This window comes from Macrobrachium rosenbergii, chromosome 41 (assembly GCF_040412425.1).
Source record: "Macrobrachium rosenbergii isolate ZJJX-2024 chromosome 41, ASM4041242v1, whole genome shotgun sequence".
In the NCBI taxonomy this organism is placed as follows: domain Eukaryota; kingdom Metazoa; phylum Arthropoda; class Malacostraca; order Decapoda; family Palaemonidae; genus Macrobrachium; species Macrobrachium rosenbergii.
The window spans coordinates 10,005,580-10,025,218 of NC_089781.1; the positions used below are offsets into that span (position 1 = coordinate 10,005,580).

The 19,639-nt window shown below is 35.4% G+C and overlaps 2 protein-coding genes across 3 annotated transcripts in view; one reads left to right on the forward strand and one right to left on the reverse strand.

The window, feature by feature from the left end:
- Positions 1-1,307: 1,307 nt before the first annotated feature.
- LOC136826627 (uncharacterized) overlaps positions 1,308-19,639 on the reverse strand; it is a 225,553-nt gene continuing 207,221 nt past the window's right edge. The window contains exons 3-6 of the mRNA XM_067083938.1: positions 13,312-13,497; positions 7,569-7,685; positions 6,683-6,777; positions 1,308-3,275 (exon numbers count right to left, since the gene is read on the reverse strand). Of these exons, the coding sequence (XP_066940039.1) occupies positions 3,072-3,275; positions 6,683-6,777; positions 7,569-7,685; positions 13,312-13,497 (602 nt within the window). The 3' untranslated portion in view covers positions 1,308-3,071. The remainder of the gene's footprint in view (positions 3,276-6,682; positions 6,778-7,568; positions 7,686-13,311; positions 13,498-19,639) is intronic.
- The window catches only part of LOC136826625 (BTB/POZ domain-containing protein 6-like), a 111,514-nt gene continuing 109,442 nt past the window's right edge, over positions 17,568-19,639 (forward strand). Inside the window, exons 1-2 of one of the 2 annotated variants that reach the window (XM_067083925.1) lie at positions 17,568-17,656; positions 18,734-19,022. In XM_067083925.1, coding sequence (XP_066940026.1) covers positions 18,804-19,022 — 219 coding nt within the window. In that variant the 5' untranslated portion in view covers positions 17,568-17,656; positions 18,734-18,803. Of the gene's footprint in view, positions 17,755-18,733; positions 19,023-19,639 lie in introns of both variants that reach the window. The other variant, XM_067083924.1, reaches the window with a different exon arrangement.

A 19,639-nucleotide genomic window follows, 5' to 3' on the forward strand; every position in this document is an offset into this window, starting at 1 on the left:
AAGCCGTATTAAGATTATCAGCAATCAGCAGTCTATATTCAAGAGATGAGATGGATGCCACAAGAACAGGAACATATGTGTAACCAGCAAGTTTATTTTCAAGACAAAACTACATGTCGGGAGTGCATAATACGAATAGTAATCGGCCAAAACTTTACCTTAAGAAACACCGGACAGTGCTTTCCTGTAGTGACTTCAGCGTACCTCAACAACTACTCTTTGCAACCAATTTGTAAAGAAAAAGATCAATAATAATACCGAGAAATGCTTCCTTAACTCTCGTCCTGTTTAACTTGAAAACAAGGGTATATAAACTTCATGATCGGGATCCGAAGATTCCTATACGACAATTAAAACTGACAGAAGTGCATCAAAACCACATAGGCCCTTGCAGAAAACAAACTGCAAACTGTGTAACAGATGGTTACTTTTGGCATCTGCATTTGAAAGTTTTACCAACTGACCTTCAAAAACTTTCGATAACATGGGCTACAGGAACTGTTATGCATATTAGCATGTGGTTAATATTTTAAAATTAACATTATAACTATCAGTGCTGTACAATTCAATGTAAGGCCAAATTTCTTCCAGCAATTAACACTTTTCCCCGGGAATACACTAAAAAAATTTTCAGACCACTACATACAAAATAACTTAGTTTACCAGACTGATACAAAAGAAAGCGATTCACTGCCCATTCTCTATTGCTATAAATAGCGGGGACATTTGTATTTCAAACAATACTTCTGACTTTTATTCACTACGTTCATCAGCGACTCTTCTAAACAAAGTTGAGAGAGAGAGAGAGAGAGAGAGAGAGAGAGAGAGAGAGAGAGAGAGAGAGAGAGAGAGAGAGAGAGAGAGAGAGGTCTTTATTAAAGGTTAAGATTAATGACAGAATGCGTACAGTAGATTGTGCATTTGTGTGTACATACCAGTTTATATGCCTTAGTAATGCCTACAGTTTATCACATGTGGTGCACTGACAGCCTGCCCCTATTAGGGACGTACGTAAAAGGAAACAAGCGTATGCTGAGATCGAGGTCTCCTTGGGAACTGGTGGGTATTTGGTAAGCACTGGTTATGACTCCTTTAACTCCTAATAATTTCGCCGAACCAAGCGAACAAGAACGGCAGTGCTCTGTGCAAAAGTGAACAGTTGGCTAAGCATTGTGAAATGAGACTTGTCAGCTGTACTTTGCAGGTGTTTGTGCATTGTTCTGAATCGAGAGAAAATGCCGCAATGAGAATATGGTCAGCTTTGAATAGATACCACGCTTCGAGGAGGATAAAAATCAGGATCTTAGTGCTATGTCAAAATTCTTTATTGCACACCCAAATCTTGCAAATCCAATCAAAATGTTCATTACCTCTTATGAAAACTAGGAGCCCGCAAATAAATTTAATATGACATGGGAGAAACCACAATTGGATACTATCTGATCCATTATACATTAGTCCAAAGCCAAGATTAGTCATACAAGACACCAGCATCGAAAATCAATACAACGTAAAAAGTTGCAGGAGCTGACAAGGTTTCTCTCTAAGAGTAACACGCGCACACTACATGACACTACATTTACTAGTCAGGGCACGTACTTTCCGAAAAACTGATGACAAACCATCCACAGATGTTATTTGGAGTTTAGACTCATTTTACAAAATAGGCTTCATTGATTTCCAAAAGTAATTACCAAGACTATTACGCCTGTGGGTGGCTGTAACCATGAAATAGTATTTCATCAATATTTTTAAATTTTTGATACATCGTTTCTTTTCGTATAACCACCAAACCATTTTATGATTAAAAAGGTCTTCTCTACATGAGAGTGGGAGTCCATCAACATATAATCACGACAAATTATACGAAAGCAGACAGGAAACTAAGAAACAAACATGCGTGACGACACACACTTCAAGTTATCTCGCACAAAGAAAGGGAAACTCTAGTAGTCAAATGAACGGAGAACTTCACAGCACTGTCCTTTTAGAACACCGGCTTTAGTTGTATAATCTAATTCGAAAACAAATCTAAAATCTCGTAAAGCTATACAGACGCTTGCTGCTACACCACACTGGAAAAAATTATCAGCAGGTTGGCCCTTTTTTAATATATCATGAATGACAGAAAAATCATTTTGATGAACAGAATTATCTTTATATTGACAAATATGGTATCGGTGTTAATGACGTTTGATTTGTAGACTCAAGGGGACTTTAAATAAATCAATTAATCAACTCCACTAATGACTGTTCTTTAATTAAGAAGCATCGTAGGGAGGTACTACATAGAGTGTGTCTTCCATGGTACACTGTAGATGGAAGTAAAAGGACTTGCGGTACCGGTACAGCTTCGGTCCCAGCTCCATTGATTCCTGTCAATTATTTTCCAGACAGTTCACTCAGTTCTTTCTCCATCTAGCTCTCCAACTTCTTTAACTCTAACATGACCCTGCTCCAATTGTCATCTCTCGCTTGAAAACAACCATGGGGGTGAGATGCATCTCATTACAATAGTAACTGACTTGATTCTGTACTAAACAAAAGTGTTATTCCTTTGGCAAACAGTTATAAATCAACTTTCCATGCATGCCTTGCCTAATTATCTCTCCTTACAGGCTTAGTTTCTATAGATTCCATAATATTTTATGAAAAGGCGTGAAACTTATTCCCTGAAGTATACAACAAAGAACAACACCATTACAAAAAGCACTGGTGAAAATACAACGATCATTTGACCCTGAAACACAGACTTCATGACGCAGTGAACTTGAGTTCCACGGAAAGCCACAATTAAATCACTCCACACAACACATGACTTTACGACATGACCCAGCACCACAGGTAAAAGCACCATGCATTTCCCACACAGGTATTATCCAATTTTTATCCTATTTTCGATTACCCACTGTTTATTTTATTATTCTCTTTTACTGTTCAACTTCACATAAAATACTGGTTATCAAGCAAGTCAACCTGTTTCTTTTCTTTCTTTCTTTCTGCACGGTAAGTAATACATATTTTGAGCAATAATTCAGACAGTTTTATCCATTAACACTCCAGCAACTTTTCTACATCATCCTCTTCTCCATCATCTTCCAGGCTTCGGCATGGGCGTTGGTGAGGGCATGAAGTGCTCTGGAAAGGGCCTCTTCAGGGGTGAAGCCCACAAGGATGGTTCCTGCGTCTTGTACGCCACCAGCCTCTGCCAAAATTCGACCACGGATAACCTCGGCCGGCGTGTAAAAGTACTTCCCGCCAAGAGACGGCTTCATCTGGCAGAAGAATTATATCGAAAACTGAAGTGGTTTACCTGATTAAAACATTGAATGGCCTTACGTAAGTAGGGGATGTGAACACTGAGATGCAACTTCTTCTTAAGCGTTATCATGAAAGGACTGGTGAAGATTCAAGTTAGTTGTACTTAAGCTTATCGCAAAGCTCTGGCAACCATTTCGGACCCCTTACTAAAGGACAGCGGATAATTTTCATCATATGTTAACTTTCTTTCCTAAAACATGACAGCTGCCGTTCCAATTTCCTTAACTAATACATTTTCCCTCCGAGGATTTTATTGTACAACTTGATTTCACACAAAATAACTGCAAGAGCAGGAATAAGTGTTCGGGTTGTAATTCTGCTGGCTAAAGAATCCATACACACGGGAGACCTTAAAAATTCTAAAATTCAAAATAGAAGTCCATTTCAAAAACTCGTACTTTTTTCGAAGGCTCTTACTCGAAGACTGGCCCTTAAAATGTTTAGATCAATATTTTTAATCAAATACAAATAAAAAATGCAGCCATGTACCCTTGCAAGAGGCTTTAAATAGCTTTCATTTCCATGAGTAATTTCTTTCGGCCACTCGTTTTACGTCTCTCTCCTAAAACAACGGCAAAAAAGACAAAATCTGCAGACGCCAGTGACTAAAATGAAGTTGACCTAAAATGATGCAGCACTGCAAATATTTTTCTCAAGGGCCTACATCCTTCCTGGGGTAACACTAGATGTCACGGTAAGATATTAGTTAAGTTTTCAATCTAGCATTTGACAAAAGTCAGGAAGTTCAATTTTCTTTTCTTAAAAAGCTCATTCCTTGTTTAGTTCTTTCCGTATGACTGTCTTCAAGACATGGAAAATTTTAAAAATCGAGCTAGTTTGCTACGGTGACTCAAGTCTGAACAAAAAGTTAAATGAAAATCTTAGCTTTGCTAAAATGGCGTTAGGAAGTTCCTCTTCTCTTGAGTCTTCTAATGATATTCATTTAACTGTTCTATCCTAGAGACGAGATTTCAATCAATAATAATAAACAACAGAGAATCAGACTCACACACACACACACACACACACACACACACACACACACACACACACACATATATATATATATATATATATATATATATATATATATATATATATATATATATATATATATATATATATATATAAATAACTATTCACTATCAATTTGCAAAGTATTTTCACTGGCCGTTTGCATCTGAAATTGCCCTGACAGCAAATGATGTCTCTTGCTCCGCCACCAGTTCCTATTAATTAACGTCCATCAATTCCAACCGTGACAGGTACGTCAGCTTTCCACTTCGTAACTGCAAGATCAATCACTTAAACTGGTAGCAGAGGTCGTATTCATTCTCCCCTTCTGCCTCTATGAGGGTAAATTCGCAGATGGATGAAGCCGTTCCCATCTTCATGGATGCTGAAGGAATCTCCTTCACTGGCTAACTATTTCCTATTTTCGATTTACGATTGCTTTTAAAACTATTTCCCATTTTCGGTTTACGATTGCTTTTAAGACTATTTCCCATTTTCGATAAATGCTTGCTTCTAAAACTATTTCCCATTTTCCATAAACGCTTGCTTTAAAACTATTCACTGTTTCCGACAAACACTTGCTTTTAAAACTATTTCCCATTTTTTATAAACGCTAGTTTTTAAAACACCGCATGACTATAAGAAATCTGTAACTCTGAAGAATGTTATGACACACTCCAGTCTTATGCATTCCGAATTATGGCCTGGACAAGCGTTCCCTTCTTAACTCTCCTTCAAAATGACCTTAGTAAGGTTGAGGTTCAAAACACATCAGACTGTCCTGAACAATCTTTATATCCAGTTGTGTCTCCCTTACAAAGTTAATATGACACGAGCGATCTGGGCGATAGGACGACAGACAGAAAGATGGCAGTATCATACAAATTGTATTACTTGAATAATATTCCATTATTCAGTTTTCAAATAACTATATTAAACTGTAACAAAATCTCTTCCCCCACCCCTCTTGTTCTTTGACATTTACTACAGACAAAAATTCTCAGTGATGTGCATACTGAATTGTTATATATGACAGTAAACAATTTTCTAAATTTTCATTATGTTACGTTCACTATTATACATCACTTTCCATCTCTCTCTCTCTCTCTCTCTCTCTCTCTCTCTCTCTCTCTCTCTCTCTCTCTCTCTCTCTCTCACATATTTACATACCGTAGAGATAAAATACAGTTTAATATAAACTGCTACTAACTACTCTCAGTATATATATATATATATATATATATATATATATATATATATATATATATATATATATATATATATATATATATATATATATATATATATATATATATATATATATATATATATATATATATATATATATATGATTATAGCTACTTTAACATGTGATTCGTTTATCACACAAAACCACAGGTGAAAAAATGGATGGGAAATAAAGCTGAAACCGGTCAGGACCTACACCCAGTCTATCATTTATAAACCTGTGGTGATATATATATATATATATATATATATATATATATATATATATATATGTATGTATATATATATATACATATGTATATATATATATATTTATATAAAAAATGGGAAATATATACGTTAAAACAACAAACATATTATACATAATGCAAATACATATAAATATGTATATGTATAATGCATATACATATATATATATATATGTATGTATATATATATATATATATATATATATATATATATATATATATATATATATATATATATACATTATATATATATATATATATCACCACAGGTTTATAAATGATAGACTGGGTGTACGTCCTGACCGGTTTCAGCTTTATTTCCCATCCATTTTTTTCACCTGTGGTTTTGTGTGATAATCACATGTTAAAGTAGCTATAATCACATATATATATATATATATATATATATAATCATATATATATATATATTTATATATATACAGTATATATATACATATATATATATATTATATATACATATACATGTATATATATATATATATATATATATATATATATATATATATATATATATATATATATATATATATAGATTTGCTATCACTATTCTTGACGTACCATTTTACGTTACTCTTGTTGGGTTCTACATAAAAAAAGACATTTACAGAATAAAACAGACAAAATATATTATAATGTAATTTGAAATTAGGTAAACTAAACATGCATTTGGACATTTTTAAAATCAAGTAGCTTAAAAATCCGTTGTAAAAAAGGTGTGATGCTGTACTAATAGAGAAATCATTCCTTAAGCCGAATTCTACTTAACTCATCAGTTAAGCCTTGAAAACATCTGTATAGTTCATTAATAAATACAATTATTAATAACTTACATTTGATGTGGCCGAAACAGCTTCAGCTGGTAGTAGATCAACATTGCAGGCGACTTCTATTCTCCCCTCGTGTGGAAAAGCCATGGCCTGGACACCTTTCCGAGAAAAAAAAAGTTTGTTTATACACATATGTAATGTAGATAAATATATATATAATATACATATACATATACATATATATATATACATACACACACACACCTTTATATATGTTACAGGGAATATGCGAAATTCAGGGATTTCACGAAATCCCTAGGGAATATGTGAAATGACCAATTCGCTTAGGAATATTTGATCCCCAAGGGCTAGTACTAAACACGGCGAAACAGTGCTTCATCTACACTGTTTCGCCATGTTTAGTGCTAGCACCTGGGGAGCCAAATGTGTTTCGCTATGTTTAGTACTAGCCTCTGGGGGAACAAATGCACTTAGGACATTTGATCCCCCCAGGGCCTAGTACTTAACACAGCGAAACAGTGTAGATGAATCACTGCTTCGCCGTGTCCAGTACTAGCCCCTGGGGATCAAATGTTCCTCATGGAATTCGTCGTTTCACGTATTCCCTAGGGATTTCGTGAAATCCCTGATTTCACGTATTCCCTGTAACGTATATATATATATATATATATATATATATATATATATATATATATATATATATATATATATATATATATATATATATACATACATACATACATACATATATAGGCTATATATAGATAGATAAGTAGATGATGATGAAGTGATACAAATTCATAACTTAATTATACATATAAATTGCTTGCTTCTACTCCCTAAGAAAACTAACTTCCAAGATATAGCGTAAATCATCAACACAAAAGAGGTCCATCACTTGGTCCGCTTGCTGTCCCAAGGGACTCACCTGGGAGACCATTCGCAGATGTTGCCCTGATGGCAGCTGCAACCCGACGACCAAGGGCGATGTCGTCAGTGTCCAAGGTGACATTCACGTTCATCATGTAGGGGATGGCCCCAATTCCTGACGGAGAGGAAATTCATGGGTACAGTAAATTGTTTTAGCGTAAGATAATTGATTGTTTTAGCGTACGATAATTGACTGTTTTAGCGTACAATATTTGATTGTTTTAGCGTACGATAATTGACTGGCTGACTGACTGAAGTCATAATTTGCGTACGATATTAAACATTGAATAAAGAAGTGAATTTGACTGGGTACACAATTAAGGGGGGAGATTTATACACATACATACAAACGTATGTATGTATGTATGTATGTATGTATGTATGTATGTACAGTATGTCATGTCAATTTTACACATGACGTTTCCATACTTCCAAGCATTACTCAACGAACCACCCAATAATATCAAATCAACAATGCCTTGGGAATAACATGCACACAAAGCTAATTATATTTCTGATAAGTCAGCGTACCCGTATCAAAATGTATTTATGGGTGACAGTGTCATTATCCATTCAGCCATCAATACATATAAGAACTGATTTCGAATCTGTGACAGATGTTCCTACTGAATTCGGTTTCTGTGCTAAAAATTGAATTCAGGTAAATGGAAAAAGTCACTGCCACCGAAGTATCCACAAAAAAAACAGGTTCGAATCCTGATCAGGGCAGATGCATGTATCATACACAATGTCCTTTGGTGTACGTTATTACCAAGGTAAAGTCAGTTACATTTTCAAATGTGTCTCGCTATCGAACTTGTCAGTTCCAGAGGTCCTTTATTCCTCACACCGTTGGACTGCGGAACAGCGGCCTCCCTCAGGTTGTCGTGCAATTCGAACTTTAGGAGTTCAAGCGAAGATGTAATGCATTAGTACCCTAATACAATTTATACACTGTTTTCTATTTATTTATTAATTTGTTAGTGTACTTTCTTTTTCAGTAAGTGATCTTTTCTTTCTGTATTTCCTGTTACTTCATTCTAATAAAAACCATGTTCTTTGGAAGCTTGAATTTCATGTTAATGGCCCTTGTAGGCTTGTTCATCTTCTGAATAATAATAATAATAATAATAATAATAATAATAATAATAATAATAATAATAATAATAATAATAATAATAATAATCACTGGTCATTTAAAGGCGTAATATTTGAACATATTTTTGTGCGTATTGGTGCCGTAGTTCGGTGGTAGAGCACTGCGCACACGTTAGAAAGATCAGTGATTCAAAACTTCCTGCAACCCACCAGTCGGCCCAGCTTTGAATGGAAACAAGACATGAAAAGGGGCCTGGGGATAGAAACCCTATCCCGAGAGACCTTCAAGAACTGGAGTGCCCTACCATCCGGGCACCACCCCTTCTAAATGGGGAAAAGGGGATGATGAGTCGGTACTTACCGTCTTAATTTATTCCTATCCAGCCTCATTCCAGTTTCTCAAGTCACCAGAAGCAGAAGATTTTTCAGAGAGCAGGTAAAAGTCGTTTCCCTATGTATGATACATCCAGGCGGCGGGGCCCCCCCCCCCACCACGTTAGTAAGGATTGACAGCTCATAACACAATATAATATCTATATATATATATATGTGTGTGTGTGTGTATGTATGTATGCATAAGCCTTTTCTCCTAAAGTAATGCTACTGAAGCTCCTACTCCATAGTTTCCCAGTGCTTAACATGTTTATCTATGTTGCCTGATGATACAACATACCTATTAGAAATTTAAAAAGAAATTAAATTATGAAAATTTAAACCAATGCTATCTTTAACTTTAAAAAGTATATATACATACATACACAAACACACGCACACACACATATATATATATATACATATACATACACACACATATATATACATATATATATTATATGAGTGAGCGTGTGTATAATTCCTAAGAATATCTGAAATTTATGGGCAAAATGCCACAAGTTTTCTTTAAATATATATATATATATATATATATATATATATATATATATATATATATATATATACTGTAGAGAGAGAGAGAGAGAGAGAGAGAGAGAGAGAGAGAGAGAGAGAGAGAGAGAGAGCGGCATCTACAACACAATGTTTCTCCAAATGAATTCAGCCTGACCTCCAAAACTACGTATTGGACGATCAAAACCCTAATAATGAGAAACAAGAGATGACGTGGTTTCCTAATCACTTAAGCAAAAATGCCCATTAAGGCCGGAATCTCTCGTGTGTGTTTTCTTCCGTACTGCGATCAACATAAAAAATACACTTTCGGATGAGACAACGCGGGCTGAACACTTCTGCAATACTAATCATTTCCTCGAGCTAGATCTAGATAGGGACAAGGATCATTACCGAAGAACTGGTTTTTCTGGGCCCAGGAATTATGTTTAGTCCAGTTTCTTGATAACTCGTGTCCGACCGATTAAAATGTCACCATCATTCAACCGATTATTCTTCGGCTCATGGGCGATCTCCATTTTGAATACTGAAATTCGTTTAATATATTCTGTTAAATTATGTTCTGTGCATAAACAGACCACCTGAATGACAAAACCGGATGATGACATGATGTCCTTGCCAGTCTATTATTTATTTATTTTTTTTCTATCACAGTCATCTCATTCGACTGGATGGTTTTTATAGTGTGGGATTCCTTAGCAGTCCATCGCTTTTCTCACAATGTTCGCTGTTTCTAATAGCACACTCTTCTGCATTAGTCCTGGATCTACTTCGGCATCTAGCTTTTCCAGATTACTTTTCAGGGATCTTGGGATCGTACCTAATGTTCCTATGATTATTGGTACAATTTCCACTGGCATATCCCATATACTTCTTATCTCGATTTCCAGGTCTTGATAGTTATCAGTTTTTTCTCTTTCTTTCTCATCTACTCTGGTGTCCCATGGTATTGCGACATCAATGAGTGATACTTTCTTCTTGATTTTGTCAATCAATCAACGTCACGTCTGATCTTTTGGCACGTATCACCCTGTCTGTTCTGATACCATAGTACCAGAGGATCTTTGCCTGATCGTTTTCTATCACTCCCTCAGGTTGGTGTTCGTACCACTTATTACTGCTAGTAAGCTTGTGTTTCTTGCACAGGCTCCAGTGGAGGGCTTTTGCTACTGAATCATGCCTCTTTTTGTACTGGTTCTGTGCAAGGGCCGGACATTCGCTTGCTATGTGGTTTATGGTCTCGTCTTTCATATTGCACTTCCTGCTTATGGGTGAGATGCTATATCCATCTGTTGTTCTTTGAACATATCTAGTTCTTAGGACCTGATCTTGTGCCGCTGTTAGCATTCCTTCTGTTTCCTTCCTGAGTTCTCACCTCTGTAGCCGTTGCCATGTTTCATCGCTGGCCAGTGATTTTGTGTCTCATGTACTGTCCGTGCACTGGTTTGTTGTGCCATACCTCTGTTCTGTTTTTCATTCTCCTGTCTGTATATTTCTGGATCTTCGTCTACTTTTATCAGTACTTCTTCTCATGCACTCCTTAGCCACTCGTCTTCACTGGTTTTCAGACACTGCCCCAGTGCTCTGCTCTCGATGTTGACGCAGTCATCTATGCTTAGTAGCCCCCTCCCCCCATCCTTTCGTGTTATGTACAGTCTGTCTGTATTTGCTCTTGGGTGTGGTGCTTGGTGTGTTGTCATGTGTTTCCTAGTTTTCTGGTCTATGCTGCGGAATTCAGCCTTCGTCCACTCCATTACTCCTACGCTGTATCTGATTACTGGCACTGCCCATGTGTCTATGGCTTTCGCCACGTTTCCGGCGTTGAGTTTTGACTTGCGTATCGCATTAAGTCTCTGCATATATTCTTTCCTGATCGTGTCCTTCATCTCTTGGTATTATTATTATTATTATTATTATTATTATTATTATTATTATTATTATTATTATTATCCATAAGAATCTTATAATCGCACGAGTCACTAAAATGAAAGAAATCCAGTGATGTCAGTGTTCATATACATTAAAAATATACAAAAAGAGAACTTTCGAGAACCTACTCGATTCTCCTTGATAAGGAAAATCAAGCAAGTTCTCGAAAAGTATCTTTTCATATTTTTTCATATACTTTTAATATAAATTAATATTGACAATAATGTGGGTTTCTTCACCCATTATTATTATTATTATTATTATTATCATTATTATTATTATTATTATTATTATTATTATTATTATTATTATTATTATTATTATTATTATTATTATTAAGTATATTTTCATATATTTTAATACAAATTAATATTGACATTAATGTGGATTTCTTCACCCATTATTATTATTATTATTATTATTATTATTATTATTATTATTATTATTATTATTATTATTATTATTAATAAATTATTATTATTATTATTATTATTATTATTATTATTATTATTATTATTAAGTATCTTTTCATATATTTTTAATACAAATTAATATTGACATTAATGTGCATTTCTTCGCCCATTATTATTATTATTATTATTATTATTATTATTATTATTATTATTATTATTATTATTTCATAAAGCGCATACACTGCAATGAGAAAGCCTAAAAGCCTTCAATTAGCTTAACAAGCCTGCATAGTACAGTATTTTTACGTAAGACTAATACACAAACGAAGGACAGGGAAGGGATTATAGAGAAATTTACAAGAAAAGACCAAACGTACGGAAATGAGCGAAGGTTGACGGATACTCGTCAGTAAAAATTTGTTGGTTTGTTTCGCTCTATTTACCGAGCAACGAAGATATATATATATATAACAAAATGAATGATTTTTTTGAAAGACGTCCAAACCTGCAGAAAAGTTAGCCGTGATCCCCACAAATTCAACTTATTCTAGCATAAACTTCCATTACGGATAACATACCCATTCTCGCTGATGAAGAGTTAGAGGAATTTATTTCTGGTGATAGAAATTCATTTCTCGCTATAATGTGGTTCGGATTCCACAATAAGCTGTAGGTCCCGTTGCTAAGTAACCAATTGGTTCTTAGCCACGTAAAATAAGTCTAATCCTTCGGGCCAGCCCTAGGAGAGCTGTTAATCAGCTCAGTGGTCTGGTAAAACTAAGGTATACTTAACTTTTTCTCTTTCGTAGATTCAAATTCCACTCAAGAAATAGGCTTCCTAATCTGATGATTAAATGATTCACTGCCTCAAATCCCGTAATTCAGTGAGCTATTAACTCAACACCATCTTCTCTTCTCGATACAGTACATAACGATAAAAGATATATTGAACAAGAAACTGTAATAACAGATTCCATAACGTGACCAATCATAAAAAAACTCTCTTCCACGATCTAAAATGTAATTCCAGATCAAAATATGATTGCAGTTTCAAAAACAGTCGTGGATATAAATTTGCAGCTCATTTTTTTAGTAAATTAACAGATAGAAAATTACCCGGAAAATTTTCGAATGTGAATCAGAAATATTGCAAGACTTTAGCGGGAAAGATAAGAGTATGTCTCTGGTCATAACACTAAAGCAAACTGCAAAACAAAAACAAAGCATCTCCAAGTACTCTGATTCAGAGCCCTTATCATCACAATGAAACGTCAAGAAATCCTTTGTCCTCTTTGCAAAAAAGGAAACTGACATTCCCACAGAAAAGAGAGAAAGAGTGAATCAACAAACGAGTACAAAACGATAACAGAGAGTAAGACATGTTTATAAAGTTACCGGTTAGCCCATATCTTGCTGACGGTGGCGCGCCGAGGTCATGGACGAGTTTCTCGTACCGAACCGGCTTCCGGAACCAGCCGACTTCCTTCCTGCGCTGGACGAGTCCGCGGTTCTCAGGGTCTCCCGTGCCGAAGAGGAACGCCGAGGTGCCTGGAACAGTCGCCGTCAGGCGACCAGCTAGATCTGGAAAAGAGCAGAGATGTATTACGAATCCACACATTTCGTAAGGTAAGGTTTGTACATACACGTATTATGTTAGAATAATAATATTAATAAAAAATGCGCATGACGTCAGCCGGTAACCTCGCTACTAACACGGTGTAACCAATTTCATTCAGTGTCGGTCTTGCCCGAGAGTGTGCAGTTCAGTGCTCGGTTGTCTGCGAATATGTCCATACGCATTTATCTTCTGCCATATTGCCAAGGATGGGAAGGAAGGAGGAAGACACACTGACCAGCGATACAACTTTTACATGTCACTTGATGCTTATGAATATATAAAAGTCCATATGGAGACCTTCATACCTGTCAGACTTCTTTTTGCCTCCTTTCTTTCTGGACACTTTGGCTTTTATTTCGTGCAGATTATCTATTATTGTTTTTCCCCTGAACGCGCCGTACCTAAAACATTTTTCTTAAGACTGTTGGTGTTAGCAAACAGATAAAAAAAAAAAAATTCTACTTAGTTAAGCCAGCATTCCTTACAATAAGAATTTGGTCAGTGTCTGAAAGCAAACATTTTGGTACATGGGCAGATTTTAGAGAAGTCAAAGATCTTATTTAATATATGCAATATATATATATATATATATATATATATATATATATATATATATATATATATATATATATATACAGCATATATCAGAATATATGTTATAAGTGCAATACATACTTTTTCAAGATACCGAGTAATAATTCACACCGTCGGCAAAATGGCTGGCCATATTTGAGATGTAGCGCCTTCAAACATTTCAAGTAATGGTTGTATGTAGCAGTAATGAAATTAGAATGTTCCTCCCCCCTACAATCCTTCTGTATTTCATGCGCTCAAATAACTACTCCAGCCTTTGGGAAACAGATCGACATATACGAACAAATGACTTGTACAACTGACTTCCTTTGCTCTTAATAATAATAATAATAATAATAATAATAATAATAATAATAATAATAATAATAATAATAATAATCAAATGAGCAAACATTAACATCTAAAAGGCCTCAAATGGCACTCCCTCGCAAACAGCGCTTAAACTGAACAGAAGACCCATGTGCTAAAAAGAGAGAAAGCACAAAATAACAGAAGAATAACAATATGGATACCTCGGCAAACCAGTAAAGAAGTACATACACAACCACCTGAACAGAGCAAAAACAGAACTCCAGTAATACCGCCTTATGAATAAAACACGAAGCGTACGAGTAAGTGAATAGGAAGTCCAACGCCCAGGGCAGCTCATACATCAATATCCGACGCGGCGAGCAAAATTCATTTGGAAGTATAATAAAAGAATAAGTACCCCGTCCGCTGATTTGCTGAATGCACTCTTTACCGACGCACCTAATACAGGAAAAATATGCATGAAATTTAATTTTTCACCGACCTTAGAGAAATGCGATTTGAATTCCAAACTATTCAAAACGTGATGGAGTAAAAATGATGTGACCTACAATTATTTATCAGCACTGACTAACTGGTTTAGTATTTTATTTTAAATCGATTTACATATCAATCAGGAATTATATGCAAAGCAACTAAGTGCATATAAGCATCGCTCAACAATTTACATAAACCACCTTTTCTTGTTGATGATCTTGGAGAGATAAACAAAAAAAAAAAAAAAAAAAAAAAGGAGGCCTTCTGCTTATCCATTAGCGATGAGGTCACCCGAAAATGCGAGAATAATGCCATTCTTTGGCCCTGAGCGCCATATCAGGGGAACTCACCTGACCCCGTCAATGCCACAGTCACCGAGGGGATGTGGTATGAGGGTGCCTGTATTTGGCTTCATTTAATATTCGGATCACAAGGTGGAAAAAAAATCTCTTCCTCCTCTTCCAATTATCTATTGTAATTCCAAGAAGAAGAGATTAAAAATCGTCTGCCGCCTTTTTACTATGGAGAAATCTGAATATATCCAGCGTCCTTGCACCTGTGTTGGCTCACTCAAATCACGATGTAGTACACATGATATCTCTCTCTCTCTCTCTCTCTCTCTCTCTCTCTCTCTCTCCTTGTGAATTCAAAATATGATTCTACAACTAAGAAAAGTAACGATTCTACCTTAGGTTAAATATTTCTCTATTCAAACAAACACGCACACAAATTCATACGGAAGTATTGCACACATATCAACAGACAGACAGACAAACAGACTGCACATGCATGTGCATAACGGTAAACACATACAGAGAGAGAGAGAGAGAGAGAGAGAGAGAGAGAGAGAGAGAGAGATCAGACTGGAGACGTCTGTAATTAAGAACAGATAGTGGTTGTAATAATGAGCTTCATTTTGTATCTGCGATACGTAACAGTCACCACAAACATTTACACAAGAAACAAACAAAACAATTACGTTTTCATTATACAATAACAAAGGACTACCTACTCTATGTACCTAACTATTCATTATATAAAATATATGTCCGTACACACGTGAAAATTAAATTATCATAACAATTATGACAAAAAATTCAATCACATATATCAAAGTTTAATACACAGTGATAAAAGAAATTATAAAGAAAAGCGGAAATCGAGGATTCCATAACTATAAAAAATAGACTGTCTCATATGAAGGGCCCATCCATAATTTAAGAAAAAAACTATCGGTTATAAAAAGTGGCTAAGTGTTAAAAGAGAATCTAGTAATGGCATATGACAGATACCCAGTTAGAAATAAAATCTATAGTAACAGAAGACAGTAATATTCCAAAATCCATTGTTATTGTATTCAACTGGTAACAGTACGCATATCAAGTCCGAATACTCAATTTAATATAACCTATGGAAATACAATGTTAATACTTCATTAAAGTAGATTCTGAAAGATATATATCCCTTTATCAATAATAATTTAAAAATTCATATTTAACAATAAAAAAATACATTTAAAATCATATTGCAATAAAAAAGGAACATTTATCTAAAGAAGCCTCAAGTCATTAAAACCCATTAAGCTATGTTAGATGTATATCAAATATTAAAATATACAAAGGCTTAAGAATCACTTCCAGGTGACACAAGACTGTGACTCATGATTTTGGAAATAAACAGTTCTACTCATCAAGGCCTCTTTACCATTTTTAAGCTGTGAAACTGTCCCATGTGCATAAACCTATGCATATGTGATGATGATAAAAGTCATAACATTAATGTTTTCATGACAAAATCACACGGAGTGTGAGTAAACCTAAGCACGCAAAAATTTTCTGTTTATTATATCTTTAAAACTGTGTGGTCTCGCTTCCAGACAGATGAGGACTTGATTCATCAGTGGAGACTTTAGGGATCTTTTAAATTTCCTTTCTTTTAGCCATTCGGAAAACTGCTTCAAGTGGCTGACAAATTCATCAGGTTTATTATCACTAATCCATAATTCAGTACCATGCCACTGTAAACAATATTATTCCAATAAAGAGAGGGCGAACTACTTGTCGTCAACACGAAGTTTTCGCAGTAAACAGTAAACTTGTTTTAAGAATTTATTTCGTAAACAGAATGTCTTCAACGTCTTTTTGAATTACTTAGAATTGCTGATAGACAAACCACGTATGTTCGTAATGATAGATTGATAGATATACCACATAATATGTTCATAGCGATAGACAGATAGATAGTTAGGACACATGCCCATACCGCTATGTACAGGCAACAAAATATAGACCGATAGATCTACTATAAGACAACACACGGAAATACGTGTCTCTCCCAAGTGTTATCAATAATAACAGAAAACACATCACATACACCAAACAGCCACTTGTGCACGCAATGTATATGAATAATACCGGTAATCAATACGCTTCCACCTTCATTATTAGGGAAGTACGTACAGAACCGTTGCTTCGTCCTTCACGTGCGTGCGTGAGTGTGTTTGTGTAGTATATCTGAGAGTGAGGTTGTATCAGGCTCTTTCTCTCTCTCTCTCTTTTGTTATAGGATGCAGGTACCGACGGGGTGGAAGATGGGAGGCGGTGGTCGAGGAGGAGGTGAGGCCATGCTTTGGAATCGTCGTATCGGGGATGGGAGTCGCTCGTTCTGGCGGGGACCCGATCATTCGAAGGCGTGTAGCGACCGTGTGTGCACCAGGTGTACGGCCGGTGCGGTGCAAGGAAGGTGTGCGTGTGTGTCTGTGTCGTGGGAGGGCAGGTGTACATTTAAGAGTAGTGAAATAATCGTGTGTACCAGACCTACATCTGGAGAGAAATAGTGAAGTAATAATAGTGTCCATATTAAGTTTATTTGCATATGGTAAATACACTGGCAGTGAAAATTGTAGTCACTGTTCACTCATGAGAGAATACAGTGAAATTACAACCAAAAATTCACTGATTCACAGTTGTTCATGCGAATGCAGAACGGTGTGTGCCAGATGTCCAACAAATACCGACAACAAATGCTGAAACAAGTGTTTCTCGGCATAGTAATAAAGCATACCTGCTGGGTAGAACTGTATTTTACACTTCACTTGCTTTACCATTTATGCTTGAACACATCACAAGACTTAACAAAACATGTTACTCATTTTATAAGACATACATTGTTACGAAGAAAATGAAAGTTAAAAAACTTATCAACATACTGCCTTGCTCTTCTTAATTACTGCAATGTTAATTCCATTATAAAACTATACTACACACACACACACACACACACACACACACACACACACACACACACACACATATATATATATATATATATATATATATATATATATATATATATATATATATATATGTGTGTGTGTGTGTGTGTGTGTTTGTATATATATACATATATATATGTATGTATGTATGTATATATGTGTATATACATATATGCAGGCATTATATATACGTATATACTTACATTTGTATGTACACAAAACTTAACAATTCAAACTGAAGTTCTCAGAAACGCAAGGCAGCTACTTAAAAGAGACCGACACAGCTAAAAGTACTACCTAAATAAAGCATATCAAGGAATCAAACAGGCCATACCATACACATGGAAGAATTAAATAAGTTTCCTTGATATATATATATATATATATATATATATATATATATATATATATATATATATATATATATATATATATATATATAGATGTATGTATGTATCGAACCAACCTATCTTCCTCATTAGTTATCTGAAAATAAATTAACCGAAAAATATTCAAGTACATAAAGAAATGGGCTTTCTTTCCAGATCACAGGCAGGGGGGTTGTGCATTTAAATAAACTAACATTTCCGCACACTTAAAGACTTCAAATTAACCATGACTCCCATGGCACAAGAGAGACTTTATCAGACCACAAAGCTGCGCGTTCCCACCTGGACCGCTTTCTGCAAGAGGATAATTAGGTACCTGCGGTCCAAACGGGCTGCTCACCGCTTCTCCAAGAAAGATGGCAAGGACAAGAGCCTCCTGGACACCAAGGGAAAAAATAATGTCTGCAAGCCTTCGGATCTCCAAACTGCTCAAGCAGGCCCAACAGTAAGTCTAGTACAGTATAGTATAGTACTATATCGTATAGTACAGTACAGAATAGAAAATTTGATGGCATTATTTTACTTTAATACATTGGATTTTTTATTCTGTGCTCCTAAGTCCCCTCAATATGTTTAATGCAAAAACTAAACTGAAATCTATTGCAAATTTAATTTCACAGAGTTATTTACCATCTTTTGTTTGTGCATGTTTCAAGTTCTTAAAGAATCTCTTGCAAATTTACAGTTACCGAGATTTTAAGGCCTTTTGTTTATGGTTTAACCTTTGTTCCTCCTTGGCTGGTACTAAACGCCGCGTTCACGTGAACAGTTGCGGTACGAATGTACAAATCTACCCATTTACCCACTGGGAGTGCAGCACCACAATGTAACCCGTTTACATCACTGTAGAGTAACTGTGTGTTCCAGGTTTTGTTGATGGTGATTTTATAGCAAAAAAAAAACAGCTTTTTTTTACTTAGGTGCCTTCTTCATTGTATTGTTCACAGATGCTACGCATCTATTCATTTTTTAAAGCAAATGGGTAATTGGGTAAGGTCTTTAAAGTTTACGTCATTGTAAAGTATCACTTATAAGTGTTTGTTTTTATAGAAGGTGACTTCA